The sequence below is a fragment of the Sardina pilchardus genome, chromosome 23 (genome assembly GCF_963854185.1).
Source record: "Sardina pilchardus chromosome 23, fSarPil1.1, whole genome shotgun sequence".
NCBI classification, from domain to species: domain Eukaryota; kingdom Metazoa; phylum Chordata; class Actinopteri; order Clupeiformes; family Clupeidae; genus Sardina; species Sardina pilchardus.
In genome coordinates this window covers 20,943,321-20,964,235 of record NC_085016.1, presented here as the reverse complement: position 1 = coordinate 20,964,235, position 20,915 = coordinate 20,943,321, and the positions used below count along the sequence as shown (strand labels likewise).

At 46.4% G+C, this 20,915-nt stretch overlaps 1 protein-coding gene across 2 annotated transcripts in view; it reads right to left on the bottom strand.

Moving 5' to 3' along the window:
• obsl1a (obscurin like cytoskeletal adaptor 1a) overlaps positions 1 to 20,422 on the bottom strand; it is a 28,234-nt gene extending 7,812 nt beyond the window's left edge. The window contains exons 1-18 of one of the 2 annotated variants that reach the window (XM_062527522.1): positions 19,993 to 20,422; positions 16,334 to 17,728; positions 13,341 to 13,610; positions 12,891 to 13,151; positions 12,253 to 12,558; positions 11,541 to 11,807; positions 10,831 to 11,106; positions 9,573 to 9,848; positions 8,272 to 8,547; positions 6,421 to 6,693; positions 5,678 to 5,953; positions 4,855 to 5,133; positions 4,050 to 4,325; positions 3,480 to 3,755; positions 2,756 to 3,025; positions 1,980 to 2,246; positions 1,313 to 1,582; positions 159 to 425 (exon numbers count right to left, since the gene is read on the bottom strand). In XM_062527522.1, the coding sequence (XP_062383506.1) occupies positions 159 to 425; positions 1,313 to 1,582; positions 1,980 to 2,246; positions 2,756 to 3,025; positions 3,480 to 3,755; positions 4,050 to 4,325; positions 4,855 to 5,133; positions 5,678 to 5,953; positions 6,421 to 6,693; positions 8,272 to 8,547; positions 9,573 to 9,848; positions 10,831 to 11,106; positions 11,541 to 11,807; positions 12,253 to 12,558; positions 12,891 to 13,151; positions 13,341 to 13,610; positions 16,334 to 17,549 (5,602 nt within the window). In that variant the 5' untranslated portion in view covers positions 17,550 to 17,728; positions 19,993 to 20,422. The remainder of the gene's footprint in view (positions 1 to 158; positions 426 to 1,312; positions 1,583 to 1,979; positions 2,247 to 2,755; positions 3,026 to 3,479; positions 3,756 to 4,049; positions 4,326 to 4,854; positions 5,134 to 5,677; positions 5,954 to 6,420; positions 6,694 to 8,271; positions 8,548 to 9,572; positions 9,849 to 10,830; positions 11,107 to 11,540; positions 11,808 to 12,252; positions 12,559 to 12,890; positions 13,152 to 13,340; positions 13,611 to 16,333; positions 17,729 to 19,992) is intronic. The other variant, XM_062527523.1, reaches the window with a different exon arrangement.
• Positions 20,423 to 20,915: the final 493 nt, after the last annotated feature.

The window sequence follows — 20,915 nt, the reverse complement described above, 5'->3', positions numbered from 1 at the left end:
AATATCTCGATCTCCATTACAATTCCTGTTACAATCCCCTGCTGTGATTAAATTCCCAACCCTATCTCAGCCGGTAACTGTATCTACATGAAGACATTTATATGAACCACTTTCCAAACTCTCCAGAGAAGAACCAGGTCCTGGATGTGGACACTCACGCTCCACGTTGAGTTTGACCTGCGTGCGGTCGTGCAGGGTCTCGCACCGGTACGTGCCGCGGTCTGACAGGCCCAGGTTGTGGATGGTGAGGCCGCGCTTGCGTCCGGTCTGGGTCAGCGTGTAGTGGGGCCCCGACTGGATGACCACTCCCTGGCGCATCCACTGCACCTCCCCGGTCTCCAGGCTGATCTCCGTCTCCAGCGTGGCATCCTGGAACTCCTCGCCATCCACCGGCTCCATGCGCTTAGTGAACATGATCTGTGCCTCTGCACAGTGACAATACATATGCACATATATCACATACAAATATACTGTACATATACTGTACCACATCCAAATACACATATATAGAATGTACAATGTTTATCACATTATAAACTGTATGGGTATTTCTTTGTGGTATTTCTGCTGTATATAAACTATACACTAACTACACACAGTACACCAATTTACTGTCAATATTTTTTCAACAAAAATGCAAAAGACAATCCAAAAGCTTTGTACTCAAGTAATATCATTACACACGATCCTTTGAAATATTGTTCTATGTGCTGTAACATGTAAGTTATGTAAGGGATAATCAACGACGCGCCGTGCTTTCTAGGAAAATAATACACGTTCGAAGTGGTAATAAGGACCCGACGCCGCAGGCGGAGGGGACTTTACACTTCGATAAGTGCATTAGAATTTAAGAAAGAACAGTTATTTCTGTTTCCTTAAGTCTTTCCACATATACACTGGGGAGCATTTGATATAATGCTAAAGGTGCCTAAAAACAGGAATATAAAATCCTCATTTGACAATTGATCGTAATGCCTTGTGATTGAAGAATGTATCGTAAATAAATAACTGTTCTTCCTTAAATAATAGGCGGCATAAGTATTGATCCCTATGTTAAATTCCCATAGGAGCAGGAGGAGTTTTTATATGTTTTTATTTTTAAAGGCCTGCTATTTCATGGATCCAGGATATTATGCATCCTGATAAAGTTCCCTTGGCCTTTGGAATTAAAATAGCCCCTCATCATCACATACCCTTCACCATAGCTAGAGATTGGCATGGTGTTTTTTCCAGTTACCCTATTAGCCTGTTTGATTTGCATTGAGCTCAATGAGCATTAGTTAGTTAAACTACTGTGGTGCTGTCCTCCAACCTTGTATTTTGAGGGTGGCTTTAGAGGTGACCCCCTCACACTCTGCCGTTATCCTGGACATGTCCAGCATCTGGCAGCGGTGGATGACCAGTGTGCGGCACAGGCCGTTCTGCAGGGCCTCGAAGCGATCGCCCAATTGGATGGGCTCGTTGTCCATCAGCCACATCACCTGGGCGTCCTCGGGTGACACCACGCACTTGAAGGTGGCGTCGTCGCCCTCCAGAACCGTGGTGTTGTGGAGCTCAGTCAGAAACTCCACCACACGGGGCACTGCCAGGGGGAACACAGGACACAGACATCTATGGTTTATATGAGAGTACGCATTAAGTTTGTGTGTGTGTGTGTGTGTGTGTGTGTGTGTGTGTGTGTGTGTGTGTGTGTGTGTGTGTGTGTGTGTGTGTGTGTATGTGTACGTGAGAGATAGAGAGTGAGTGTGTATGCGTGTATGCTTCAAATAAGACCTGATGTAGGCACTGGTGATGTCTCCAGACTGTGGGCGTGTGTGTGTGTGTGTGTGTGTGTGTGTGTATGTACTTGTGTGTGTGTGTGTGTGTGTGTGTGTGTATGTGTGTGTGTGTGTGTATGTATATGTGTGTGTTTGTGCATGTGTGTGCGTGTGTGTGGATATGCATGTGTGTGTGTGTGCACACACAAAGCACACACTCACGCTCGACCCTGAGGTGGGCGGTGGTGCAGTCATCGCGGGACTCGCAGCTGTACTCGCCGGCGTCCTCCTTGGTGAGCCGGTGGATGGTGAGGCTGCGCTCCTGCTCGTCGGCCCGGATGGTGAAGCGGCGGCTGGGCAGGATCTCCACGCAGTCCTTGAGCCACAGGACGTCGGCCTTGGGCTTGCACACCACGCAGCGCAGCGTCACCATGCCGTCCTTGTAGGCCACGGTGTCGTGCAGGTTCCGCACGAACTTCACGCGCATCTCTAGACGCCACACGGAGAGAAGGAGGGTTGTGATGTGACTGGCACACTTTAGCGTATTGATCAACACCATCAACTCATACTGTACTGTATAACGATGGTAATAATGATCCTGTAACACAAACTTGCAAAGGGTCAAAAGTTGTTGAATGATCTACAGTACCTCAGAGTCCTCTGCTTTGTGGTGGCATTAGTGAACAATAGTGAAAGTCTGGTGTCTATTCTACATAAATGTATAAATGCTTGCCTGTCAACGTGATATTTAATAATGTATACCTGTAATCTATAATGTTATATTGAATAAAGTGTGTGGCTCTAATAGTGTATGTGCTTCTTCAGTATGTACACAATACAAGGGATGGATGATTGATAGATAGATAGATAGATAGATAGATAGATACAGTAGATACAGTAGATAGATAGATAGATAGATACTGTAGATAGATAGAGATAGATAGATAGATAGATAGATTATTGTTCTAGAATTGACCAGTCCAGTCCAGTTCTCCCACCTTTCACCAGCAGGCTAAACTGCATCTCATCGTCCCCAACGTCACACGTGTACTCCCCGCTGTCGGACCTCCGCAGCGGGTCTATGGTCAGATAGTGCGTCGTGCCCTTGTAGCCGACAGCGAAGCGCTCGTTGTTGACCGGCGTCCAGTCCTTCATCCAGCGCACGACGGGCTTCTCTCGCGAGAGCTCCACCTCCAGAGTGATGCTCTCGCTCTCGTAGCCGGTCACTTTGTTCACCTCCTGCTTGTTCACGATGGAGACGGGAGGCTCTGAGGGAGACAAGCACACATTGAGTACATAACTACTGTACATGAGGCATGACACATGCTTCTGATATGAGACAGAGTGAGAGGCCATGCACATCTCCATTGCCATTCAGATGGGTGCAGCATCTAAAGCATCTCATCCTCCCACTCAAGCTCCCATTTCAGTTTTTCATTTCATTTCCGCCCCACTGCTCTTCATTAGACGCCATTCTGATATATCATAATAAGAAGTAAGGTAAGTGTAGTAAACCCAAAAGTATTCTAAAGGGTTATATAAATTATAAACTACAGAATTGCAGAATTTTTAATCAAGGTCAAAAGCACCTAATCTCAAGGTCAGAAGCACCTAATCTTGAACATTATCTTGTTTTATTTGGTTTATACTGTACAGTATGTGGTCACAAAAAAGACACCACTCTCATGTTGACTGCTTTAACAGATGTTCCTATCTATTCACCTTGCACTTTGACAACAGTCATCATCTTATCAGTGACCGCGTCACACGTGTATTTCCCCGAGTCTGAGGGCCTGATGTCGCTAATGATGAGCTTCCTCAGCGTGCCGTATGTCTCGATGTGGGTCCGCGAGTCCTCGACCAGAAGCTTCTCGTTGCAGTACCACTCTACGGGGGCGTTAGCTCGGGAGACCTCAATGGCAAGGATGAGGTCATCTCCTGACACCATTTCCTGATACTCCGGGTCGTCCGAGTTTCCCACGATGGTCACCGGGGGCTCTGAGTATGGAAAAATGGACTTTACGACTCTTGTAGGCCACAGGAGAATTTATTCTTTAAAATAGTCTCTGAATCTCCTTAATATTCAGCAAAGTTTGATCTATTCTTCAATAGGACTTCAAATTCAACAGAATAAAGATGTGTAATGGTTTTCTGGAAAAAGAGTGAGTTTCACAAACTCCAACTCACATTTCCGTAAGACTGCTACAGTATATATCTTTATTTTTCAAGTACAATGAAACACTTTTGTGTAATCCAAAATACTTGTTGTTGTTAATAATTGTTAGCCTGTACCTTGCACATTCACTTTGAATGTAATGCTGTCGTCCAGGACATCAAGGAAATACTCTCCGGAATCTTCCAGATCTGCATTGAGGATGATGAGCGAGCGGAAGGCCCCCTCATTCTCCACACAGAACCTCTCATTCTCCTTTAGCCTCTGTCCATCTTTGTACCAGCAGGCCTTCCCACAGGCCCTGGACAGCTCGCACTCCAGCTCAATGTCAGCGGACACTGCACAGTTGTACTCCGTCTCAATCTCTGATTTCCGCAGGATCAGCACTGGGGCCTCTGGACACAGTTACACATCTCTCATTTAGATAGTCTCTTTTTTAAAGTTTATTTTTTGGCCTTTTTTGCCTTTGTTATTACAGGACAGTGAAGAGGTAGACAAGAAACAAGTGGGAGAGAGATGGGGTGGGATCGGGACATGACTGCATGTCGGATTCAAACCTGGGTCCCCGTGGGCACTCGGACTCTAGATAGTCTTTTTTATTGTCATAGTCAGATATAGAGACACATGCATTGACATGCACATGCAACTATGACTGATCACTGATAAGAAACCAGATCATTCATTTTTGTTGTATTCAATTTCATTAGCGCAACACATGTGATGCTCCACAAAGTCCAACTTGAAATGGATTCCCATAATCATAACCTAAAATGGTAGACTGGTGTTCAAATAATAAACATGTTACAAGGTTGATAAACAGTGAGCACTGACACTGATTGGGAACTAATTGAACTGCTACAAATGCTCATAAGTGTAACATCATTGAAAATGTCAGGTTGAAAATACCGGTACTGAAGATCTCACCTTTGACGTTGACGCTGAAGTCAATAGCATCATCCTTGGCATCACAGGTGTACTTCCCCGAGTCTTCTTTCGAGGGCGAGTGGATGGTCAGTCGGCGGATGAGGCCGTCGGTCGTCATGGTGATGTTGTCGTTGTCCAGCTCCAGTTCCACCCCGTCCTTTAGCCAGCGCACCCCAGCGTTGTCACGGGATACCTCACACTGCAGCACCAGAGGCTCCCCAGACACCGGCTCCACAACACTGTCCATCTGGGCAGGCCTCGCCAACTGCACTGGAGGCTCTGAGGACGTGTGAGTGGGAATGCAGCAAAGTCATCAGAATCACAATCAGAATCAGAATCAGCTGTATTGGCCAGGTTTGGGTGACAAACAAAGAATTTGACTCCGGTTAATCTTTGCACTCAAGTACAACACTCAACAATAACATAAAAAAACAGTAAAAAAAAAAGAATAAAGGCAGTAAGTTACATTTAAGAATAAAGGAATAAATGTGAGGAATAATATAACGAGGAGCTCTGAGGGAGAAGGGCCTTAATATTAAAAATACAAATAAATATTCCATGTGGGATGTCACTAAACATGAGGTTCTATGAGAATCAGAATCAGAATCAGCTATATTGGCCAGGTGTGCGTAAACAAGCAAGGAATTTGACTCTGGTTAATCTTACTGTGGAACTGTGGAATTTCACAGAAGCAAGATGTTATGTTTGAATGAGACTGAATTCCATTCATAATGTTAATCAAAACTATGCATCTTTTAAGTTTCCCCCTCATAAAACCATGTAGCTAAACAAATCCATAGGTATCCAGTGACCGCAAATGTACCTTCAATGGTCAGCAGGAAGGTCACGGAGTCATCAGCCGACTCGCAGATGTACTCGCCCGTGTCCTCTGCCAAGGCAACGGGTATGACCAGCTTCCTGTGGGGCCCGTCCACTACCCGGATCAGGCCGTCCGCCTCGTCCACCTCCAGGCCGTCACGGAACCATAAGACGTCGGCGTCGGCACGGGTCAGCTCGCAGCACAGCTCCACCGGCTCGCCCGCCTGCCGCACCATCTCCACCTCGGACTCGCAAGGAGAGAGGAAGCGCACAGGAGCCTCTGCACCATGACAGGGACAACGGTACAGTGAGCCATGGGAGATCAGTATGCAAACTTCTCATCACATACTGTGTGAGCAGTACAATGGACACAAGGGCTGTACATCTGACATACAGTAATATACTGGTACAATATATGTGAATTAATAAAGAAGTTAAATAGTCAACCAGATTGATTGATTGATTGGCTGACTGGTTGAATGATTGACAGATTGATTGACTGATTGAATGATTGACAGATGAATTGCCTGATAGATAGATAGATACAGTAGATAGATAGATAGATAGATAGATAGATAAATTCATTCATTCATTCATTCATACATTCATTCATTCATTAAATCAATCAATCTATCAACTATCAACTATCAACTGAAAATTCCTACAACTTATACAGTATATTCTGATAATAAAAGTGTTGCTATTTAATAGCCACTCCTCATATGCAATGCCACTGCTGTCCCTTACCTTTGACACTGAGCTGGAAGAACACCGAGTCTCCGCCAGTGTCGCACACATACTCCCCAGAGTCCTCCCTGGCGCCGCAGAGGATGGTCAGCCTCCTGTAGGGCCCCTCAGAGCTGACCCGCACGTTCTCCGTCTCCAGGACCTCAAGGCCGTCCTTGAACCACCGGGCAGCCCCGCTAGAGCGAGACAGCTCGCAGTTCAGCACGATCTCGTCCGAGATGTACCGGTCAAGGGTGATGTCATCCTTAGGGTCCACAATCATCACAGGGGGTTCTGTGTAAAATAGGCAAGGTACTGTAAGAGTCTGGCAAGAGTACAGTACGTAAACAAGAACATGTGCCAATGGTTTATGGAACAGGCCATAGGACATTTTGCAATACATGTAATTACACATATATTATTATGACCGCCGCTAGCGTAGCTAGCGAAGCGGTCATATAGTTGTTGTCAAAGTTTTTTTTTTTTTTTTTTTTTTTTTCTTTTTTTTATTCTTTTTTCCCGTAATTTTTCGTCAACGATTCCCGGGACACCGTAACACCGGAGCGTATGAAACTTGGTGGACATGTAGCCCCAGTAGACTTCTATGGAAAATTTTCGTTTCGTCCCCGGGGGTCACTCCACCCCCGCGCTGCCCCCGCCCGAAGCCCAAAAATGACAGTTTTTCCTACATAACTACCTGAACCGTGGCACCGAGGATGACAAAATGTTTATGGTATGTTGTTCTCTAGAGCTTGCATCAACTTAGCTTATAACCAGTCATTTGTGATTTGCACCCCCATGGTAAAAATTGAAAATGCAATGTAATATTGCTTTAATTGCCCCTATCTTCAGATGAGATGTTATGAACTGCACCAAATTTCATGTGTATGATTAGCCTGACACCCTCTGGGAGTATGCCAAGTTTTGTGGAATTTCATCCATGGGGGGCTATAAAAGAAATGGATTTATGTGTACATTCAGGACTGTATACCCATCGGCCAGTAGATGGTGGTATTAACTCTGGAGTCTAAATCCCCCCCTGGGGATTTCAAAAACTGTTCCAAACATCTCAATCTCTGTTAGTTTTTGTCCTAGAAACATATAAGTGACACCATTAGAAACCTTTAATCAACTAGTTTCCAAATATGTTTTAAAAGAGAATGGTTGCTCTGGGTGCAACAAACATGCAGGAACACACACACAGACATATGTGGGTGCGTTTCTGTGTGCCCATCTGTGTGTTTGCATATGTGTATATGTGTGTATGTGCATGTTCTGTGTGTGCTCTCTTTCTTTCTCTCTTTCTCTCTCTCTGTGTCTGTGTTATCTGTGTGTATTCTGTGTGTGTTCTCTCTTTCTCTCTCTCTGGGTGTGCCTGTGTGTGTGTGTGTGTGTGTGTGTGTGTGTGTGTGTGCGCGAGTGTGTGTTTGTGTGCGTGTGGGTGTGTGTGAGTGTGTGCCTGTGTATGTGTGTGCGTGTGTGTGTGTGTGTGTTATCTGATATTGGAGGGACAGTGACGGCAGAGAACACAGTGCACATATACTGAGAGACACATAAAACACACACACAAGCAGACACACACTCACACTAGACAGAGAAGCACTCATACACAAAAGCAAGCGCACACATGCACACACTCATTTACATTCATAAAAGTTGCAGTAGGGATGGAGTAGGCGATGGAAACACAAGCGTGATTGATATTTGCGGAGAGAATGTGCTGGACTGAGCGGCGGTCATATTGTGTATCGCTTTGCGGTACATCTAGTTTACCTTTAAATCTGTATTTAGTTTCATCTAATTTAATCCATTTAGCTTAGTTTACTTAAGTTTTGTTTTGGTTTAATTCAACTTCAAGATATGTCTAGATACCTTTAATGTTGACAGTGAATGACATGCTGCTGTCTCCCGCGTGGCAGGTGTATGTCCCAGCATCCATCAGGTCAGCTGACCTGATGATCAGCCTCCTCATGATGCCCTCGGTCTGGACCGTGACGTTATCGCTCGCCTGCACCTCCACGCCGTCCTTCGTCCAGCGAGCCACGGCGTCGGGACGGGACACCTCGCAGTACAGGACCACAGGGTCCAGCTCCATGGCGGACTTCACGCAGTCCTCCTCTGGGACCTCTTTAAAGGTGACCGGCGGCCCTGCAGGGACATCGCGTATGGAGCACAGTCAAGAAGCAGCACAAACGTAGAGCACAAGAGAGTTGGAGGGGGAGGGGGGTGTACACATTTTTGGGAGAGGTGGGGCATGGGGCGGGTGTACACATATTTGGGGGAGGAGGGGGTGTGGGGCGGGTGAACACATTTTTGGAGGATGGGGGTTATTGAAAAGTTTGGTCCATCTTGGTGCCTTTTGTGTCAGTTGTCATGTACTGGACATGCTGGACATGCACTTGAGAGAGGAGAGTGTTTTATTTCCCATGGCGGCGTTTATGTCAGGCAGTGGGTTACTAGGGAAAGAAATAGAGCCGAGGACATTAGAGTGGTGGAGCATCCACACGCATCACACACGTGATTTAGCAAATGATTTAACACTAAACACGCAACACTTCAATGTCTTAAGAGAAATTAGCCAAATGGTTCAGGGTTCAGGCTCTTGACTCTGTACTACAGCGCCTTGAGAAAATTTAATTTGAATTCCAATTATTGAAATTGTATAGTATAGTTTATTTGAAAATTATTTAAAATGATTAAGAAATGTTTGCGTGTGTAGTGACTTTACCCCGCAGTTCACATAACATCAACAAATCACAGTGGAAACCAGCTGCAGAGTTGGGAAAGACCTTACTGTAGACATCAGATTCTGTTTTCAAACTTTTTGGGGGGGCAAATTCGAATAGATAGAATTAGAGGAGATTCTATGTGCCTCCCAATAAACACATGCAGCTGGCCAACCACAGTATTTCACATTTTCAAAGCATGCTAATTTCAATAGCTTCATGTCACAAATGAATGATCAAGATGTGCTGTTGAAGTAAATTAGATATTTTAGGGAGAAGAAGAAGTTAAGTCTGAAGGGAGAAGAGGCACAACTTTATCATCCACCCACATCCATTCACAACTGACATCATTCCAAGCCCCATACGGTTCCAACTTCCATCAATGCATTCAGCTGTTTAAAAAATGCAGCGAAAAAACATCAGCATGAACTTGTCCTTTCGGGTCACCTGTAACGTCGACCTGAAAAACACTGACATCGTCACTTGTTTGACACGTGTACATCCCAGCGTGCTGGTAACTGGCCGACGGAATGACCAGCATCCTCCGTTTGCCATGCGTCTGGATCTCCACACCGTCCCGCAGGACGATTGGTTGTCCATCTTTAAACCAGCTGACCTCAGCATCGGGGTCTGAGATGTCACACTGGAGGACGATGGAGTCGCCATCGTCGACGGACTTGTTCTTCTCCTCCTCTGGCACGGGCGCAAACATCGGTCGGCCGGCTATATGGAGGATCAGTTAGTTTGTGCAGAGGACAGTCTGTGAGCTATGGTGATCAAGGAGTGTCATATTCAAGTATCATATTCATAATAGAGAAACCAGAGGTGGAAAAGTCCAGCTTCAGAAAGTCAAAATCCAACCATGTATTGGTTCTACCTGTGCACTTAACATACAGTAGGTGATCTCACTCATTAGCTGTTCTACCTGACTGAGCAGTTGTGCTAATTATGATCAGATGGTTCAACTGAATGGTTAGCACAGATACTGTATGTTGTAGGACTTTTACTTTCTGAAGCTGGACTTTTACACCTCTGAGAGAAACTTCAATCTGATGGTGTACGAAAGGAGAGAGATGTGACAACTACGAAGCGTAAAAGGAAAAGAAGAGAATGTCCACACCTTATATGGTTAGAAATGTGGACATGGTCTTCTTTGTTTTGTGTTCTGCACTAGACACAAGTGCAGCAAATGTGCACAGCATCTCTATTTCTCTACGGTTGAGTACGGTTAGTAGAACTAGCTAAGGCATTTCCCCATATCTTATTTTCTCATAAAAACATATTCTGAAACAGTATGGCAGTTAAGTGAATTAAACCCGTTTAGTGGCTCTACCGCATGTCTAGTTAAAGGGACACTTCACCGATTAGCATTAAGCTTTGTATCTTTAGAAAACCAGTCATGTTTTTGAATGGTCGTGCATCATTCCCTCAGTTTGCCTTGAGATGGGAGAAATACGGATTTCAATGAAACCCATGAATAGGACTTCCTGCTTTCAATGATGTAAAATGATAATTTTTTACATCATTGAAAGCAGGAAGTCCAACATTGAAATCCGTATTTCTCCCGTCTCAAGGCAAACTGAGGGAATGATGCACGACCATTCAAAAACATGACTGGTTTTCTAAAGATACAAAGCTTAATGCTAATCGGTGAAGTGTCCCTTTAAGGATGTGAGAGGTGGATCCTCTGTGTGTAGCATCTCACCGTCGACCTCCACGTTAAACATGATGGTGTCGCTCAGTGCCTTGCAGGTGTAGGTTCCCGAGTCGGAGTATTCGGAAGACTGGATGACAATTCTCCTCATATTGCCCTCTGATTGGATGTTCAGCCCATCCGCCATCTCGAGCTCCACCCCATTCTTGAACCACCTGACCTTCGCTGACGGGTGTGACACCTCGCAGTAGAGGACGATGGGATCTCCAATCTCGACCTTCTTGGCGGCGTCCTGCTCAGTGAGAGGGGCGAACTTGACCTCACGTGCTGAAGAGATACAAGAACAGTCCAAACAGGGCTTTCGTTCAGTATAAATGTGAAGTCCGCAAGTTTATTTCAATTTACTTTCTGTCAAATTCAACTAATTGTTTCTTGCTGTAGCTGACTGTTTTATATGTGTTCTCAAAAGCTATACACTATTCCACTCAAAGCGTTGCATGAAACTAATGCAAAGCATGAAAGGCAGGCTCAAACGTTGTGACATCAACAACCTTTTGCAATAACTGTAGACTGTGCTTTTAAGTTAGCCTGAATTCATCCCCAAAGACCATACGACTAGATACCTAATTTGATAGATCGAAAGAAACATTCAACTGCTGTAGTATAAATGAAAATCTACTGTATGTGTTTCTAAATGACATTTTTCCTGTGGACAATTCCCTGTGTCTGTCTCTGTGGTCAGGCTAGGGTGCTGCACATACGTTCAACTTGCAGAAGAGCGGAATCTCGGACGCCGCTGGCGATGAAGGTGATCTCGGCCCCGTTGTACATTTCGCGGACGCAGCGGATCTGCAGGGAGTGCTGGTGCTGGGTCTGGCGAAGCGTGATGCTCTCGCTGTCTGCCAGCTGGGTGCTGTTCAGGAACCAGGTGCCGATCATGGTGGCGGACAGCTCGATGAAGAACACGGCATCGTCACCGTCAGTGATCACCACATTTTTCAGGGGTGTCTTAATCTTTGGTCCAGGCACTGGAGAACCAGACAGAGAAAGATGTCATTGGTATGGAACTTTCATTTGGTAGGGAAATATGAATATCAATATAAAAAAACACAGTACTAATTGTGTGGCACAATTGTGTGTGCACATCAAAGATGTAGTTAAACCCAGAGGTAGTTCATTCACCCCAAAAATCCTCTGAATATTTATGACAGGCATAATGAATATCTGTTTGAGCAGAGTGTGAGCATTCATGTACACATGATGAGTTCCAAATGTACTGCCATATGTTCCAGAACAGTCCATCATCATTAAATTTACAGTGAGAGACATTTAACATGTAGACCTACTGCTGTTCTGCAGTATGTTCCAATGACCCCTACAGCGCTATACTCAGGCTGGGGACAACTTGATTATGGATAGCAATAGCATCCATGAAGGCTGATGTGTCTTTCTCCGTATGATCGTGGTGCTCACCTAGCCGGATGACCTTGGGGAACTCCACGTGGCCGCTGCGGCCGTACTTGTTGACGCAGCAGACTCGGAAGCGGTAGTCGCCCTCGCAGGGCACGCTGTCGCCCAGCACTTCCACGGCCGTGGCCGTCTCCGTGCTCAGGCACTTGCGCCACTCCTGCGAGCCCACCTCCTGACGCTCCAGCACGTACACGGTCTTGGTGCCCGTCTGCAGGTTGGGCGCGGGCTCCCAGGAGAGCATGGCGCCGTTGGCTGTGTGCGTGTCCATACTGACCCCAACCGGGCACGGCGGGGCAGAGTGGCGCGCAGCTGATCGGGATAAATACAGTAGAAGGGTGTTGAGAGAATCTCATTTCATTTGAATAATGCACACAATCTGTCATTGTTTGAATGTATTGAATATTGAGTATATGACAATAAACTTGATGCATGAAACTAATGAAAATCTTGTGATGACATGAGTAAAAAAAGATGATGGCATGAGTCTAAATCCAAAATTCTGATGTTCTGTAGAGGGTGAATTGAGTTGACATCCTTGTATCCTATTCACATGGGCCTCAATGTCATTGCATTTTAACTGCCAAGTGATGGTTATTGGTTACAAATCATGAATAATACTGAAAATACTGAATTGCTCTCACTTTTGACCTTTAGCCGTGAACTATTCCTGGACCTCCCTGCAACAAATGTGATTGTTCCTGAATCATGGTACGAGCAGTTCACGAACACCAGGATGTGCGTCTTGCCAAAAGACTTGAGGATTGTCTGGTGAGTCTCTCGTAACTGGCAGCCATCTTTGTACCAGCAGACCTCCATGTCCTCCTCCTCCACCTCCACACAGAAGGCAGCGTTCTCCCCCTCCAGAACCTCCAGCTTCCTGGGCAGCTTGCGTACAATGGTGCCTAGACACAAGCAAAAGGATAGTGCAGGTTTTGAAAAAAGTCCCTCAGGAATCCGTTTTTTGACAGGGTTATAAGATCACACCATCTACCATCACACACAGCAATGGATCACTGAATCACTGTTTGTTTTGCTGAATGTAACGCCTCTATATAGTGAGTGGAGACCCAGATCTCACTATCTATGCTTACCTTTAACCGAGAGTTCAGCGATGCTCTTCCCCCCGTCCGCCATCTCGCAGAGGTAGACTCCGTCATCGTCCGCCCCGACGTTCTGGATGGTCAGTGTCCTCCTGGTGCCCCTCTGCTCGATGTCGTACTTTTTGCCGGGCTGGAGCCGCTGGTCCTCCAGGTACCAGGCGGTGGGGATGGACTCCTCCGGAACCTCGCACTCCAGCACGGCCACGTCCCGCTCCCGCACCTCCACGTCCTTCAGGCTCCGCTTGAACCGGACCGCCGGCGCTGACACCAGTGAAGGTGAGGTGAGGTGAGGTGAGGTGAGGTGAGGAAAAGACAATTCAATTAAATTCAATTCCATTCAGCTCAGCTCAGCTCAGCTCAGCTCAGCTCAGCTCAATTCAATTCAATTTGCACTTAATCACAATGTACGCAGAGGTGGACATTCCGGCTCCAGAAAGTAAAAGTCCTGTCATACTGTATATTCGTTTTACCTGTGCACTTTACACAGGTGATATCACTAATTATCTGACCTGCTTAGGATGAGCTGGTTTACTAAATGTCGGATCCAATACTTGGCAGGACTTTTACTTTCTGAACCCGGGATGTCCACCTCTGAATGTACTTATAGCCTACATCTCAAACCACTTTACAGAGCTCAGGGTAAACATGATTCTTGGTCCCCCTAGAGCAAGCAATAGGTCACTCTGGTTTAAATTAAGCATGTCTGTAGGTGTAAATTCAGCATGTCACAGCCAGACACTTTTACGATGTCTGCCTCATTTAAGCACTTTATGAGTAGGTGAGGTTGCCCCAAAATTACTTTCTCACAAAAGTCATGAGTTAAGCACAATATTTGTTTAAAAATAAACTGAATCCAGTCTTAAAAGCAATCTTAGTGTTTAACCAAAACACTTAAATTTGTGCAAGAAGCACAATGTGGCCATACAGGAAATGCAAACGTTTAGTTATAGCCTTATATGGATTAAAAGAAAACATGTTGGCAAAGGAGCTGTCGAATACCTGAAATAACAAAAAGTGTCTCTCTCACTCCCAAATAAATAATGAAGTAATTTTCCTGATAATGAAACTGGGTGAGTACTTTGAATAAAGGAAATGCATTTTGCACTGGGTGATTACTATCGGCCTACTCATAAAACCATGTGTATTTAAGGCCGTTTCAGACTTGTTTCAGGTCAGAGTGACTGTAGATAAGAATTCACTCTGACACGCAGGTTTCTGCGGCTTGTCCGGGTCCTCGTCACTCAGCCTGAGGTGTTTAGGCATTCATTAGCCACATAGCCAGGGCATGAGGTAGAGACACTAAATTTAGCCACGTATGCTAGTGGCCAGCCAGACTGTTGAGAGGGGTCTCTTGGAAAGGATGTGCCATTACACGACTGAACAAAAAAGATTTTAAAGAAGTTATAGGCCTGATGAAGATCTGTTGATCGAAACGTTGCCTCTTTAGTAAATAAATAAAAGGATTTTTGGAGCCGTTATACAGTGTGCAGACCATCCCCTTCTCTCAAAGAAGTTATATAGCACAGAATCGAGAGTTTGTGCTGTACGTGTTTTGCTGTCTGCTCTCTGTTAGTTCTTCTCAGAGTGGGCAGTGATAGGTCTGGCAAGTCCGCATGCTCTAATGTAACCTTGCTCAGACATGCCAACACATGAGGACACTTAAGTTGACTGTTAGTCAAGATAGGATTGCAACTCCAGAGCTCCAACAGCTGTTTTGATACCCCTGTTTACTTCCTTTGGAAGTAACCGACATGTTGCATTGGAGCACCTTCTCACAGAGTCTAAATTCAAATAAATAATCTGGAACACCTGCCTTACACACTTAGTCTGAAGGGATGAGATCCTCTCTGAGCATAAATGAAAGGACCGCTAATGTATACGTTGACGTGAATTAGACATGACAAGTGCATGACTTCCTGGAATCCACTCTGTGCCTACACAAGCCGGCCTATAGAGCGCATTTAACACCCCTAGGGCTTCCCATGGGTTCTCCTCAGTTAATCAGAAAGTCTCTGAGAGACCCCACCAGATTACGAATTAAAGGGGGATATGGCATGCATGCAATAGATACCTCTGAGCCAGGCAATGGCAGCTGAGTCTCCGAGAGGATTAAATCAAAACCATTACCAATTATAAGAGTCAACTCATGTAATCCATGTGTGTGCGCTAACAAATGAGTAGAGTGGAGATCCAGCGCCAGGATCAGCGACAAAAGTGATCAATGCAATAATAAAGTATTTGGCTGCTTTTAGACTACATGAACAGCCCTACCCTACTGAGTATTACAATGTAACAATACATTATTAAACTGTAATAATGCTAATCATTTACATAATTTACAAAAAAAACTCACACAATTAAAATGTAAAAGTATTGCATGTTATCTTGACTGATAACGTTAGTGTTATGCTTATGGACTGATAATATCAATGTTAACTTGTTATGCGTGATGAGGCCCTAATTGAAATGATGATTGAAAGTGTCTCCTGCCTGAATAAAAGCTATCATGTGGCGTGTGTGAGCACTGAGTGGATCCTCCAATGTTTGTGCTTAGGATTGTGTTCATGGTATTAAATTAGCAAATAGATTTCACCTCATTATTAAAATAGCTTTAGGGCGTACTCACACTGGGCACAGTTCACCAGTACCATGCCTACAGTATGTGCGGTTATATCTTGGTCTGCACTCATACTATTGTATACTATCAAATTGTACCCAGGCATGGATGAGGTACTGTGGTCTAGAATCTTTACATAGGTGCAATCATGAGCCTAATCGTCCACTTCCTCAAGTGGACCAGGGCACAGATGAGGAAGGAACCGGACTTTGAGGGTCAAACATACAGTAAGGATGACACAGTGTGAGTATAACCTTAGTTAGACTTCAGACTTTGCTCCTTGGCAGACATTTAAATCAGGGCCCCATGGGTGAAGTGATATCTTTGAATGAATGGACTAATGGATAAATAAGTAAGCTGAACATACCTTTCACGGACAGGAGTACAGCACTTAGGGTGTTTCCAAGAGCATTGGAGGCGGCACATATGTAGAGGCCAGTATCCTGCTGTTTGCAGTACAGCACCTTCAGAGTGTAGTAGCCCTCTCGGTCCTCAAACATCATGTGACGTCGGCCGGGCTCAAGGGGTATGCCGTCTTTCTTCCATATGATCTCCGGCTTGGGCTTCCCCGTCACATAGCAACGGAACTTGGCGTGCTTACCCTCCGACACGGCGAACTTCTTGGCCTTGGCCACGTTCAGGGGTGGTGGCTCCTTGCTGTGCTTGGACATGTGGTGGTGGCGGTCTTTGCCGTGGGGCGATGACGACGACGATGAGGACCCGGGAGCGGGCGTGCAGTGGCCGTTGGCGTGGCCGTTGGCGTGGCCGTTGGCGTAGCCGTTCTGCATGCGCTCCTCGTGCGTCTCGGGCACGGGCTGCACCAGGAGGACGGCGCCCGCCACCGTCTCGCCGTGCTCGTTGGCGGCGCGGCACGTGTAGACGCCGCCGTCGGGCGCCCGCGTGCGGAACACCTTCAGCTGGTACCAGCCGCCATCCTGCTGGCACACGCGGAAGTGCGAGCTCTCGAAGATCTCCTTGAGCCGCTTGCCGTCCTTCTCCCACACCACCTCGGGCAGCGGCTCGCCGGTCAGCTTGCAGGAGAAGGCGGCGTCCTCGCCCCGGTCCACGCGCAGCGACAGCGGCTTGATGAGGAAGCGCGGCCGGTCGCGGTTCTCGGCGTCCAGCTCCTCCTTCTGCTGCTGCTGCTCCTCCATCTTCACCTCCTGTCGCGGAGGCTTCTCCGGCTCTATGCTCCCGTTCTGTAGAGGCTGTGGGATGTGCGGTTGTGGGTTCTGGGCGGGTGGTGGTGGTGGTGGTGGGGGCACGACGAGCACCTCCTGCGAGTCGTGCTCCACCTTCAGAGTCGCCGCCGCGTACGTCTCTCCGACGCTGTTCTTGGCCTTGCATATGTACTGGCCGGCGTCGTCGGGGGTCACGCAGGAGATGCGCAGGAAGTAGGCCTTGCCCTCCTGCGAGATGCTGTAGCGGCCCTCGCAGAGGAGCGGCACGGTCTTGCGCTCCCACACCACGTCGGGCTGGGGGTCTCCGCCGATCTGGCACTTGAGCAGGGCGTCGGCTCCGCTGCGGACCACCACGGGCCGCGAGTAGCCCAGCACGCGGGGGGCTCCGCCAAACGCATCCATATCGGTGTTTGTGCCGGGGACACTTCCTCTCTCTCTCTCTCTCTCTCTCTCTCTCGCTCTAGCTCTCTCTCTCTCTCTCTCGCGCCCTTTTCTGTCTGCCTGTGTCTCAGGCCGTTGGAATGCAGTCTGTTATCAGTCAAACTCAAGCACCTTCAGCTCGTCCTCTGCGGCATACCACTCTGAGGAAATGGAAACGACAACATCAACAGCTTGGGGGGGGGGGGGGGGGGGTTGCAATCAACAGGGGACATGTCTCATGTCAATGTGACCTCACATGCATTCAGTGTGCGACCAGAGCATCACCATCACCATCACCATCACCATCATCATAATATCTAAATATACTGTCTAATCATCGCTGCAACAGGTTCTGGAAGGAATTGGTTACAACATCATTAGTGTATCATCGCTCTGTGTATCATCATTAGATACTCTACTCATCCTACGGGAAATTCATCGAGTCATTGTCATAAATATATTTTCGCATCATTGTTTCAGGGCAGATCAAGTCCATGTAGCAACTGAAGGTGGGATGGACCACACCCAGGTATGTCTGGCATGGATGAATGAAGGTCAGATTAAGACAGGTATTCTTAAAATTCAGCACCTTACATGGCACATCACTAGATCTTTTGTCACAGGTGGAGCCAACATTTAAGATCAATGTGGCAACAACATATATATATATTTAATGCATACTCCATGTGAAATTATCGTAGATTTAAAAAAACAGAACTTTCGAGGAACTGAAATCTCAGCTGTTTCACACAAACTGTTCAGGGAGACACTGTAGGTCACAGCTGACAAAACAAAGTATAGTGAGTTTCAACTATTTACCAAAAAATGACATAAATACCTTTACAAATCAAACATATTTTTATGATGGGAACAGCAGTTAAAGAGGAATTAAATTCTCGTAATTGATTGCGAACACTGTTACTTCTCTACGTAACAGATGTCCTGGGACAGTTCATCGATTCTGAACGGAAGTCTTGAGAAGTAGCCTAGAAATCAAATCAGTGCCGGCAGAAACTAGCCTCCACAGCTGGTGCTGTAGCTCACCAGGGAGGCATTCAAAATAGTCTGCCCAAATAAAGACGGCCCACTAGCCAAAGAGCAGAAGAAGAGAAATATCTAACCATTAGGCCCGGCCCGCACACCTGTGCAAATACACAGACAAACAACCAGACATTACAGATACAGAGGCTCACGAATACACAGACACAAGTACACACATGCATTCAACACACACACACACACACACACACACACACACACACACACACACACACACACACACACACACACATTCACACACACACACACACACACACACACAAACAAATTCTTTATGTGAATCCGCCAATCTAACATATGAGATTCAAAAATTCAATGCCAATTCAATTTCAATATGCCCACCAACACTTAAGGGCACAGAGAGTATCACCTACACCATATAGCAAGGCTACCTAGGACAACTGAGATGGAGCAAGATGTTACCAACTGTCCGAATCTTTTCTCACGTATGCCTGGCAATTGGCGGTTGGTAACTACACACATATACACTCCCAGACACACAGACACACGCACACACACACCCTCCCCAAATCGCAATCTGTTTCATCATCACTTAAATGTACGTGTACGTGAATGTGCCATCATTCTTAAATGTCATGGCACTGGATGTCAATGCCTTTTGAAGTTTTTAGATTCCAACATGATCCAGAGAGACTATGAGGTTTAACATTGTTTGTGACTAAGACTGTGTGGTGTTTGGATGTACCGCTGTGGTTATCTCAAATGTGTCCTTCTGTTGACCAACCGGTCTGGATGATGCCTACCAGCTGCTAGACTGGCCTTGTAGATGTTTCTAGAAAAAGATCTAATGAAATCCTCTCTCAGTGAATGCTCTGCTGTGCTTTTTTTCTAATCTATTTACATACTCTACACCATCAACAACAATAAAAAGTGTTTTGAACTCCACATCAAGTCTGAGGAAGAGCCATACGGCTCAAAATGCAACTTGAATTCTAATAAATTAAACTAATCAAGAGCAAGTGTGCAGACCTTTTACTTCATTTTGGATCTTAACTTTTTGGCTCCGGTACTTTTATTTGGATGTGCGCACTTTCTTGACTAAACTAATTGAACTCCACATCAGACATTTCTTAAGTGAACCTTGATCAAACACTCAATATACACATCAAATACACTAACGCATATTTTGAATGCCCAGCTTTACAGATGTATGCACTGAAATACAACATTAAAATAATATGATAGCACAGTAAAGTAGCAGAGCCCACCCACACTCTTGCCAAATACATGTAGTAACTTTAACAAGAAGTAATCAAAGTCAAATTTAGCTAGAGTTGGAATGTCATGGGGAGGTCCAGTTTGAACAAAGCTTGTCCAAGGGGAAAAACCAGGGGACTAAACTTACCCAGCAGGCTCTTATGTTACTGTATACTCTCTCTCTCGTCCTCTCGTTCTCTCTCTCTCGGGTGCATGGAGGACTTGCCAAAAGCTGCTCTTCACAGTTCCCTCCAGAGGTTTAAGAGGAGATTGACCCTTGTGTATGTGGCTCTCTTTCAAGAAAGTTGACCTCCGACCTTAGTATCAGTCACTGGAACTTGGTGGCCCTCAAATGGTGACTCTTCAGGAAAAGAATAAAATTGCGGACTGAAAAATGCAGTTGTGTGGTTTGGTCGCCGAAGCTTTTTGTCTCCTCTCTGGACCCTTACACAGTCTCCCTCTTTCACTCTCTCCTAGTCCTTGTGTAGCTCCACCAGCTGTTCACCTTGTCCCGTGTTCCCCTTCTCTTATGGCCCAGTCACCTCTTGGTGCGGTGTGTGTTTGTGTGAAGTCCCCCCCCCTGCCTCTGTTGCCGCACAGCCCTGTTCCGCTGCCCTGTGTGTCCACGCCGTCCTGGGGGGGGCTGGACTGGACTGCGCGCGTGTGTGCGTTGCCAGCGATGGCTGCGTCACCGTGCGCTGGCTAAGTCGCCCTTAGTGTCATTGTCACTGGAGTGGCCCATAAATGCATTTGCAGCTGCTGCCTTCCTGCCCCACTATCCCACCCCATCCCCCATCTCTACCCACCCCCCCTAAAAATACCTCAGGCCTCGATGACAGGGCGGGGGAGATAAAGTCAGCCCTTCCACTTGGTGCCCTACTGACACTAAACATAGACCAGGAGCTTACTTGAGACCCTCCCTCCAAAGGCCTGCTCCAGTGGTGTCATCGTCCCCCAGGCACTGCAGGGCCGCAAGTGGCCCGCACACTATCTGGGGTCCAGGGCAGACGGCTCGTCTCAGGCCCACGTCCGCTGAGAGATAGCAGGTGACAGAGGCTTCAGCTCTCATTA